This window comes from Amblyraja radiata, chromosome 9 (genome assembly GCF_010909765.2).
Source record: "Amblyraja radiata isolate CabotCenter1 chromosome 9, sAmbRad1.1.pri, whole genome shotgun sequence".
In the NCBI taxonomy this organism is placed as follows: domain Eukaryota; kingdom Metazoa; phylum Chordata; class Chondrichthyes; order Rajiformes; family Rajidae; genus Amblyraja; species Amblyraja radiata.
The window spans coordinates 27,195,790-27,207,806 of record NC_045964.1 but is presented as its reverse complement, the minus strand read 5'-3'; the positions used below and the strand labels follow the sequence as shown (position 1 = coordinate 27,207,806).

The window sequence follows — 12,017 nt, the reverse complement described above, 5'->3', positions numbered from 1 at the left end:
TAAGGGGCTTGGGAGAAAAGCAGCAACATTTGTTTATTTTTATTTTGATTATTAAGCGTTGAATTGCTCACATTAGAACTCTACAGTAATCAAACATCAAATGCAGCAGCGCCCTGATTTGGATACAACAGACAAAAGTTTAAACATAATATTCATAATGTTTAATATTCTTCACAAACATTTTTACAAAATAGTTTTTTTTAAACCGCTATTTCATTAAATTAAAGCAAAAAAGAATTAAATTAATTTTTGCCGAAAATTCCTATGGTTTCCAATTATATGAATATTACAAAGCATGAAATAGTGATTAGGATAAGATTATTTCTTATATATTTCTACATTTTTAGATCAAAGTGCTCTGCAAACCTGATCAACTATGTAGGCATTGTATATGTAAAGCTATCAAAGTTTGTAATTTGCTGAGTTATTTAACAGATTCATATTTTTGTACAATGTACCAACGATACATAATCATTTTTGTGTCAAAAACCAGCATCTTCAGTTCCTTCTTACACAATCATCAATCTTGTTATCCTTTGCTTAGAAGTTTCCAACCATATTCTTGTGTTAACCACAATAAAAATGTAAAATGATCAGCATAGTTCAACAACAAATTTGGTGATTTTATTTTTAAAGTGCAACAAGAAATATCTAAAGGCAATATTTTTTTGTTGGAAAGAAATAAAGCCTTAGTGGGTAAAAGCTGAGATATTCTTAAATCTAAGATGAATTCTTGTAAAGTAAAATAGTTGAATTTACTACATTTTTTACAGAATTGCCCCATAGTGAGATTGAGATCTCAATTCTGATCATTTAAAAACATTTTTAGTTGAAATATTTCACATCAGTTATGTAAACATCCTTCAAGATTGCTTTAACAAGCATTAAAATGAACAGTAATGTTTAAACAGCCAACAAAAAGGACTAATTTCATAATGTGCTTATAGATTAAAACACTAAAATTGTTTATAGATTACTATAAATTTTGCTACACCTGGCAAATATATGCAATCCACTCTAATACTGCAAAATTATAGTTTACATTATGTACCTTGATTTTTAGTGTCCTGCTTTAGCAAATATGGTAATTTGTTTCTCGATTTTCTTTGGTAATGGATGCTCATAAGAGTTGATGTTATTTTCATGAACCTGTACATTTAAACTGCATTTCTAAGTTCTGCTGCACACCAATAAACATATATTTTCATAGTTTCAAAGGAGATTAAAAATATATTTTTTGTGACTACATATTATTATTGTACACCACATCGAGAATTTTAATTTCAATAAAATAGCAATAACATTTTTTTCATTAATGTCACACTCAATAAATAGCTGGTATAAAAGGAGAAAAATAATTATATTGATAAAGAAATATGTTTATGTCTCCTTGGTTATTTTACTAAATGGAATTCATCACCCTTCAATAGACATACGTTTTGCCAGATCATAAAAACCTTGTGGAAAGATTTTCATAATACAACATAATCGAGTGTTGTACAGCAGAGGGATCCAGGAGTACAGGTGCACAATTCCCTGAAAGTGGTGCCACGGGCAGATTGGATGGTAAAGAACGCTTTTGGTATATTGGCCTTCATCAGCCAGGGTTTTGAGTATAGAAATTGAGACATTCTGTTATAGTTGTACAAGACGTGAGACTGCATTTGGAGTATTGTGTAGGAAAGAACTGCAGATACTGAAGTAACTCAGTGGGCCAGGCAGCATCTCTGGAGAGAAGGAATGGTATTGTGTTCAGTTTTAGTCACCCTGCTATAGGAAATATGTAATTAAGCTGGAAAAATTCAGAGAAGATTACAAAGATGTTGCCAGGCCTCGAAAACCTGAGCTATACGGAGAGATTGGGAAAGCTAGGACTTTATTCGTTCAAGAACAGGCGATGCGGTGATCGAATAAAGGTGTTTAAACACTCAAAGGGAATTGATAGGGTGAATGCAGAGTATTTTACCCAAGGTAGGGGAATCAAGAACCAGAGGATATAGATTTAAGGTGAGAGAGGAAAAATATAATAGGAACCTGAGGAGCAACCTTTTCACTTGGAGGATGGTAGGTATATCGAATGAGCTGCAAGAGGAGGTAGTTGAGGCAGGTACAATTAAAAACATTTAAAAAACACATGGACAGGTACATGGATAGGACAGGTTTAGATGGATATGGAGCAAATGTACGCAAATGGGACTAGCTTAGATGGGGCATCTTGGTCAGCATGGATGAGCTGGGCCAAAGGGCCTGCTTCCATGCTGCATAATTCTAATTCATAAGTTTCTCCCTAAAGATTATGCACATATTTTCTCAGTCTAACAGTTACCCAGATATATTATGCTTTAAGTGCAAGTCCAGGCCAAAAGTGCTGGCAAATTATTTGTTAATGAGAGGCAACATAGTCGATTCCAATGCTCCCCTCGCCTAGCATCCATATTTTCTAGATGGGATCACCAATAAGTGTAGCTCAGTCCCTCTTGCCAATGTAAATACACCAAAGGCAGCTATTGTACTCCTTATGAGATATGCTACGTTAGCGTACAAAGAATTAAATCTAAGGCTTTTATGTTCTTTCTCCATGTTTAAGCACCATGCTTAACCAGGGGTTTTTGACTATAAAAGCCAATATAATGAGCAACATTCATAATTATTATCCAACATATATTTTAAGCATTTGTGCTGAAAGTATTCTGATTGGAATAACTATGGTTAGAATTGATTTATATTCACATATTCAAATTAACTGTTGAAAATACAATCTGAACTCAAAAGGTATAGTGAATATTAAGAATTAACTTATTTATGTTTGTAAACGCAACATAATTCACTTGATGTGCATTAAAAAATATTTTCTTGAGAAATGTGTTGGAAAAAAGTTTCTGCAGGTGATAGAAGGCTGAGGAAGCCAATGGGTTAAGAGAGCTTGTGGCATGTTTTTGAGGATGCATAAAGTAAGGAAAGGAATGCACAAATGAAAATCAAAGTTTAGATTATTACTGAATTTTGCAGCAGCCTCAGATATTCTAATGTGTTGTCAAATGTTTCACGTTAAATTAAACAAAAACCAATTCAACAGCTAAAGCCTATCTTCTACAGTAATATATTGCAATAGACCTTAGTTTTGGTTCAGACCATCTTCCCAAAAGAACCGCCATCTGAGCTTTAATTTTAAGGATCCCCTTTGCTTAGTTTTCATAGGATAATTAAATGCCTACATTTCTCCAGTGTAAGGTGAAATACATACTTGCTGTTCCACCTACTAATTGTTGTTTGGAATGATACTATTCCTTTTATGTTATTATGCAAATTTAAAAGGCTATTCATTTGTTTTCATATAAACACAGCATTGCAAAGATATGTATGTGACCCTCAAGAAGATATTCCGCGAATTCTGGTTGTATACAAAGCATTAAGTCATTAGATTCTTTCTCTTGTTGGTTCTCTTCAATTGGTGGTCACATTTGCTTCCCTCTGGCGTAGTCTTTCTTTCTGTTTTTAAATCAAAGTAAGCTTATTGTCATTCACATCTTTTGTATTTTGATTACTTGTGAATTCCAAAATTCCACATGAGCTTAGGTTATTTAATAGATTTTGCAATAAAACTGTTGAATTCCAATTCCAAGTCATATCTTTTCTCAACTCTGAACTTCTGTGAAAAAAAATTATAATTTCATATTTTTTGCTAAGCTGTTTCTATTTCTCCTCTTACATTTTGTTCTATTTTTTAAAGAGATGGTAGGCAGTGGGGAGCACGTTCTTCCCATTGGTGGTTCTGTAAGGGTCTCCATTTTGGAGATTTCAGGGCTTAAATTGGTGCGGTTAACAAAGTAGGATAATTATTTGTATGTCTTAAGGAAAACACATTCAGCCAGCTTGACATCTGGTTGTGCTGTGATGTTTCTGTCAGTGCTCAACTTCTCAATGCCTGGCCATAGATGAAATTGATATTTTTTCATTTTTGTAATGATAATCGAGTTATCGATCAGCAAAACAATCTTCTTTTCTTTACTGGATAGAAATTTTCGTGATTTTGAAAAACCCCATTACAACTTCATTTCAGTTTGCCTGTTCCAATCAAGGTACCTTCACCAAGTTATTTTTATTGCTTTAATACCTTTTGATAGGAGTGGTCTAGATGGCACGTATTGCTTAAAGAAACTCATTACTAGCTCTTTACTTTGAAGTCTCTATCTAACATTAACGTTCAAATAATAAAAATATTGTTCGGACTAATATATATACATTGCAATTATCAAATAGCTAAATGATACATTTAATCATAGACATGAACAGAAGATAAGACTGCTGATAAAAACAATCTTACCAGGCTGTTTGGGTTGTTTTTTTTTGTTTCAACCTTCTTTTCTGCAGTTATCTTCTTTACTGATTGTTGAGCCTCCTTCAACCTGGAAAAACAAAACAAAATCAATCCTATACATTTCAATTTGTTGCATATGGTTTAATTATCTGGATAAATGGTAACCACGTTGTAAATGGTTATATAATTTTGCTTTAAATAATAGTGATCTCCCTTATTAATGCAGTATAATGACTATTTGAGGCATCATATCTCAATGTATTTAAAGGTAAACTGACCAGTTTTCTGATACATAATAGTATCTGATACATGCCAAATGCTAAGCTCAACATTTTATTAACTGGTCTTAGCAAAAGTTGAATTTATGTGCAAATAAGACATTAAAATGGGAGAAAAGAACATATGTGAACTTTAAATCCACAGCTTTCCCACTTAAGCCATCCAAGGTTTATGCCATAGGTTTGCCTGGCTTTATCAGTTATCTTTTTTTTAGGCACACATGAAGCTCTTCAACACATATTGCAAGCTGCACAGCAATAGCTCTTGGAAGAAAGCCACTCCTGCTTTCACCAACCATGTATTATGGTGTTCTGAGTCTATTAATATTAATATTGCATTAACATTGACTAACATTGACAGCATTGTTTACCACAACAGTAAATAGATTCACAATTCAGTATGGTTTTACGTATTATTATATATGACAGTATAAAGCATTAAAAAAATATTGACAATGATTATCAGTTAAGCTGTCTGAAAAAATTGAAAAGCAAACAAATTCATAACATGGTATTCCTACAATCTGGCCAATCTAAATTCCACTGATAAAGTGCTTGCTGAGAACCATTAAGTACAGAAAGAATACAATCTATCTATCTATATACTTATAAAACTCTGATCTTGGATGAGGATGTATTTGTGGATTTGTGTGTGTGTGTATTTGTGTGTTAGTCTGTGATTCACATCTCCTCGAAAACACGATGCGCTAACGGTGAAAATTTTACATATTCCGATAGAGATTTACCTCATGATTTCAAAAATTGCCTTATCTGAAAATTTGATTCATTATTCCTTGAGTTTTTAATTAAAATTGTTCACAAATCTGAGATCTTTTTTAAAGCTAACGAGCTGATGACGTCACAATGGCTCTGCTCCTCGCGGCCAGCTGCGCAGAGTTTTCAACGTGCAGCCTGCTGGCCACTGTTGTCCACAATCTGCGAGTTACGTAACCCCCCCCCCCCCCGACTCGTAGTCATTTTGTCGCATCCCGCTTGCAGTCGACGCTCACTCGGCCGGCCGTCCACAGCGCCCCGCCCTGCCCCACCCCCAGCCCAGCTGCCCTCCCCGCCCCCCAGGGCTCTGGATTAAAGCCGTTGAACATGCAGTAATTTGGTTGGGCATCTGTGGGCTTCAGAGGTCCAGTGAGGTCCCGTGAGCTGCCAAGGCCCGCTGCCCACTCGCAGTCGGCCCCGTCTGCGCCACCCGATCGCCGAGTTCAAGTCTGCCCTCTCCCTCTCTCTCCCCCTCCTCTACCCCCCATCCTCTCCCCCACCCACCCCTCCACTCCCCCTCTCCCCCCTCCTCTACCCCCTCCTCTACCCCCCTCCCCTCCCCCTCCTCTCCCCCCCTTCTCTCCCCCCTCCTCTGCCCCATCCTCTCCCCCCCTCCCCCCACTCTCCATCTCCCCTCCCTCCCCCTCTCACCCCCTTCCCCTCTCCCCTCCCTCCGCCCTCCCACTCCCCCTCCCATCCTCTCCCCCTCCACCCCCTCTCTCCCCCCTCTCCACCTCCCTCCCTCCTCTCCCCCCCTATCCCCCCTCCTTCCTCCCCCTCCCTTCCCTCCACCCCTTCCCCCTCTCTCCCCTTCCCCTCTCTCCCCTCCCCCTTTCCCTTCCCCTCCCCCTCTCTCCTCCTTTCCCCCTCCTCCCCCCCACTCACCCCCTCTCCTCCCCTCTCTCCTCCCCCTCCCCCCCTCCCCCTCCTCCTCTCTCGTCCTCTTCTCCTCCCCCTCTCCCTCCTCACTCCCTCCCCCATCTCCCTCCCCCTCTCCTCTCCTCTCCCCCTCCACACACTCTCTCCCCCCCCTCTCCACCTCTCTCCCCCCTCAAATCTACTTAAATCTATATTAATAACCTCAATTGATTTTATCAAATCAATGCATAAAATTACTTGAAATACTTATTTTCACAGATTGAAATTGTTAAATAGAGCAAGAAACCTGCAAAAAAAGTGTTTAATTGTTTCTTTACAGGCACCAGAGCAATGACATTCTTATCTATAGGTTTACAGGCCTATTATCATATTTATATGAAAATATATTAATACTACAATACTAGCAATTTATTTTGAAGCCCAAGATATTTAAAATGCAGACGTCTAATACAGAGATAATTCACATTTAAAATAATGAGGGCTTGAATTTCAAGGAATCACAGTTTAAAAAAGAATTTCTTTAAAAAAGTCTAATTAGTCTAAAAGTCAAATATAGTCTAATTTGCCATTTATCAACATAATTTAAAAACCAGATAAGTTATTTTCTGTAAACTTAGGTTAAGTCATAAAGCCCTAGAATCATGATGCACATCATACAATCATACTCGAAACAGGCCCAACTCATCCATGCTGCCCATTTTATGTTTGATCAAATTCAAAATAGAGATATTAAAAATGACATAAAAGCATTTCCCTGGAACTAACACAGTCTCCTTCCCCTCACATGTACCTGAATAATAATTAGTTGCAAACCATTGGCTTAATCATTTAAAATCCCACTCATATTCCAAATCTGGCCGTGTTGGCTAGAACATTTCTTGTAAGAGGAAAAAATATATCAAGCCTTACATAACATGGGACACATCCACAAGTGCCCAGGGATGAAATAATTAGTTTGCAGACAGTCAAAAGTTATTTTGCATCTTATACTCTGGCCTCAATTTTAAATATTTGAGTTGGAGATATTAAATTCTTAACCTGCAAATATTTAGTATTTTATTTAATAGTATAGAATTTAATATATCTAACTCAAAAATTATTTTTCTTTACATTTAATCATGTACCCCAGGTACAATACAATGCACAATATATTTTAACCTTTTTGTCAGAGTTTCAAGTTTATGTTTATCATGATAGGACTGAAGACACCCAGAGTAAACCAAGACTTTATGACCTAAAAATATGGCTCCACTACAGCCATTGCCCTGATTGGGGTCGGCACGGTGGTGCAGCGGTAGAGTTGCTGCCTTACAGTACCAGAGACCCGGGTTCAATCCTGATTACGGAGTTTGTACGGAGTCTGTACGGAGTTTGCTCATTCTCCCCATGACTACGTGTGATTTTCCCGGGGTCTCCACTTTCCTCCCACACACCAAAGACATGCAGGTTTGTAGGTTAATTCGCTTCAGTAAAAATTGTAAATTGTCTCCAGTGTGTAGGAAGGTGCTAATGTATGGGGATCGCTGGTTGGCGCTGACTCGGTGGGTCAAAGAGCCCGTTTCTGCTCTCTATGTCTAAACTAAATACTAAAATGTCACAGGTGTCAAAGTGTTTTCAAAATGGTAATCAAAACACACATGAATATTATTGAAGCAAGTAAAGCTACATGCCATTATAGTTTGGCGTTTGGTATGGGTGAATGCTGATATCTATTCGCTGAACCACTATACTCAATCCGCCTGGACCTACCTGATCTCCTGATGGCTAAACACTTTAATTCTCCTTCCCATTCCCACACTGACCTTTCCGTCCCAGGTCTCTTCTATTGTCAGTGAGATTAAATGCAAATTGGAGGAACAACATTTCATATTTCACTTGGGCAGCTTACAGATCAGTGGTATGAATATTGATTTTGCTAACTTCAAGTAACCTCAGCATTCCCTCTCTCTCCATCCCTCCCACACCCAAGTCGCAACAGCTTCTCGTTTTCATCCAACAAACAGCTAACAATGGCCTGTTTCCTTTGTCATCGTAACTTTTTGCAAATATTTCATTAATTGTCCTTTATCTCTCTACATCATTGTCTATATCTCTCATTAGCCTTTCCCCTGACTAGTCTGAAGAAGGGTATCGACCCGAAACGTCACCCATTCCTTCTCTCCAGAGATGCTGCCTGTCCCGCTGAGTTACTCCAGCTTTTTGTGTCTTTCTTCGGTTTAAACCAACATCTGCAGTTCCTTCCTACACATCTATCTTTAGAATGCAGTTGCGAGACAGTGACCCTCTTAGTGCGCAATAGAGTCATAGAGTGTTACCAGCCCTTCAGCCGAACTTGCCCACACCGGCCAACATGTTCCAGCTACAACTAGTCCCACCTGTCCACGTTTGGCCCATATCCCTCCAAACCTGTCCTATCCATGTACATGTCTAATTGTTTCTTAAACGTTGGGATAGTCCCTGCCTCAACTACCTCCTCTGGCAACTCATTCCATACACCCACCACCCTTTGTATGAAAAAGTTACCCCTCAGATTCTTATTAAATCTTTTCCCGTTCACCTTAAACCTATGTCCTCTACTCTGGTTCACCTACTCTGGGCAAGAGGTCCTCGATTCACCTACTCTGGGCAAGAGGTCCTCGATTTACTTACTCTGGGCAAGAGAGGAGGTGAGTAGGGTAATGTTAATCCGAAACTAATGTTTTGAAAATGGAGCTAAATTCTCCAGTTAGTACACTCTCTTAATATTGTGCAGTAGCACAACATTTTAGGAGCACGGAAGGATTGACATCTATTTGCAGGTAATTAGTAAATCATTTCTACTTGTTGATTTGGCATTTTTAAAGTATATAGGAAATGATGTGCTAGATATTGTCTTGACCAAGTTACTTCTGCCCGACAGAAGTAGGGAGAAGAAGTAACCACTGGGGTGGGACAAGTCTTAGATAAGGCAGTAAAACATCGTTGGAAGAGGAGGAGGAGCCAGAGCAGGACTCTCAGTTAAAGGCCACATGTACACAAGGACCTCAGGAAGCATTTCTCCTCCACTGAACCCAAGCGTAGAACATTGGGAAATGTTGTGGGAATTCTGGACCTCAGCAAGCATAGCCCCTCTGAATTATACTTCCTAGTTCGGAGCCCGAACTCCAATTATTTCATAGGATGATGTTGTTAAAACCAATGTGGGTTGAGCTGGAGAAATTTGAACAATACAGTATGCCATCTCCTGTTAGGTAAAGTCAAGAACTTACACATTGTATTGAATACTGCAAAGTGCATTTAATTTTTACCTGACAATGCCAGCAGGGGGAGCAAGCATGAGGACTGCTGACACTCCCATGGTGCAGATTACCACTGACAACATGGATGAAGCTTTATGAGGGTCTTATCTCAACCTGGAGATGTACAGCAGCAGGAAGGGATTCAACTTCCTCTGTGTACAATTTGTATGGGATCAGGCATCACTCTATGCAGGCATCCTAGCAGTAGTTGTTGTGTCTTAATTCAGTAGCAGTTTAACGTGCCATTGGGCTTTGAGCTACAAAACCCAACCAAATGATGGCTGTAGGCAACAAAGACAGCAGGTCGATGACATGGCTTTTGATTCAAACATGCAAACATGCAATCAATGACTGTCACACTGCGACATGTAACGTGACCAGGCAAATTACTGGTATGTTCAGACAACAAATTTGCATTCTTGACCACCCTACAGGAGCCTTGGAATGCTCAGGTAAGTTCTCAAGAGTCATGGTGGTCTGCTGTGTGCTGTGCAACCTCATCAAGGATCAGACGCTGCCAGACTCTAAATGGAAAGCAAATGGAGAGCAGGAAATAAAGTTGGAAATAGAAGTAGGAACAGAGCAGACTGGCCCAGAGCCTGCTCTGTCATCCATTAAGATGACAGTTAATCTTGTATTTGATTGTTTTCCCACCCATTCTCTATAATCCCTTGATTCTTCAGCATCCAAAAAAAATTCCAAACTAGGTCTAGAATATACTCAATGACTAAGCATCCACAGTCAACTGAGAGAGAGGATTTCAGAGATTTACAATGCTGAAAGTGAAAACCCTCCTCCTCTTCATTCTACCCACTCCAGTGAATATAGATAAATAATTTATCATTTTTTCTCATTCCTTTATCTCATGTATCAAATCTTTCAATTTTACGGAACACTGAATCTGTGGCAAGCATATCTACCTTAAGCATAGAGAACAAAGCTGTACATAACATTCAAATGTCGTTTCACCAAGACTGCATAAATACAGCAAGTGATGTTTATTCTTGTACACCAAATCTCTTCTCATAAAGGCTAATGTAAACACCTAATGGGGTGTTGTTCCTGTTTAAAAATATTATTTCTAGTCTTCCTACAGAATGAATGACCTCAGGTTTTCCCACATTGAAGAATTTCAGACACCTTCTTCTACACGTATCTAACTTATTTATGTCGTTTTGCAATCAAACTTTACATAATTAACTTTCCACCCAACTTATCATCACCAGCAAACTTGAATCATTATGCTCTGTCCTGGTGTTTAAATTATCAGAACTATTTGTACACAGTTAAGGGCCAACTGTTAATCCTGGGATGACACAAAGATGAACAGTGTGCCAAGCTGAAAACTATATTCATTCCGTCTCCGTTTTCTTCCTTCAACCAATTCTTGGACCTTTATTTCATGTAATGATAATTTGTGCGATATCCATCAAATGTGTTCTGAAAATTTAGATATACCTCATCCAGTTTTCTCCTTATTCACCTTCCAATTTCATATTCAAAACACATTGTGGCATTCAGATTATTTTCTCTTAATAAAAACATGCTGTTTGCCTAATTATTTGCATGTTATTAATAATGAATTTTGGTATTCTCCCACCACTGATGTCATATCAATTAACATAGACATAGAAAATAGGTGCAGGAGTAGGCTATTAGGCCTGTCGAGCCAGCACTGCCATTCAATATGATCATGGCTGATCATCCAAAATCAGTACCCCGTTCCTGCTTTTTCCCCATATCCCTCGATTCCATTAGCCCTAAGATCTAACTCTCTCTTGAAAACATCCAGTGGATTGGCAACCACTGCCTTCTGTTGCAGAGATTTCCACAGATTCACAATTCTCTGGTGAAAACGGTTTTCATCATCTGTCCTAAATGGCCTCCCCTTTATTTTTAAACTGTGACTCCTGGTTCTAGACACCCCCACTGCGGGAACATTTTCCTGCATCCAGCCTGTCCGATCCCTTAATTGGTAAACAACTCCCCATTTTCTCTTTCTCTTCATTCTTGAAGAAAGTTAAATTTGCCATTTGCAGGGAATATTGGAATATCATCAATAAAGCATCCAATCTCTTTGCCATCACGTCTTTCAGGTAGAGGATATCAAGTCCAGGGGATATGTCAGATTTTGGCACAATTAATTTATTTGCAAATTGCTAATATCAATTAGTTTAAGTTCCTCAAAGAGGAGGAAGAGCAAAGTAAAGAAAATCAGTCCAAGGATGGTTGGCCTGTGAATGGCCGGGTTGGCCGTCACTCAGACAGCGGAAGGAGAGGAGGAGGTGAGACAAAATGTTTCAAGAGCACCTCCCCACCTCGCTCACACCGCGCCAGACCGAACAAAGACATCATGTAGAAATGGCCCGGCTCCTCCATTGGGGTCATCCAGGCACTGCTCCAAAAGGCCGAATGTGCGAATTGGACACGGCCTGCAGCAGCATGGAGTGGCGGAGAACATTGACAACATCAGGCCGACCTTAAAACTAC

At 39.0% G+C, this 12,017-nt stretch overlaps 1 protein-coding gene across 2 annotated transcripts in view; it reads right to left on the bottom strand.

The window, feature by feature from the left end:
- Positions 1 to 2,803: 2,803 nt before the first annotated feature.
- fmn1 (formin 1) overlaps positions 2,804 to 12,017 on the bottom strand; it is a 313,397-nt gene continuing 304,183 nt past the window's right edge. For both annotated transcript variants that reach the window (XM_033026936.1, XM_033026935.1), the window contains 2 exons: positions 4,325 to 4,406; positions 2,804 to 3,489 (listed from right to left, as the gene is read on the bottom strand). In XM_033026936.1, coding sequence (XP_032882827.1) covers positions 3,445 to 3,489; positions 4,325 to 4,406 — 127 coding nt within the window. In that variant the 3' untranslated portion in view covers positions 2,804 to 3,444. The remainder of the gene's footprint in view (positions 3,490 to 4,324; positions 4,407 to 12,017) is intronic.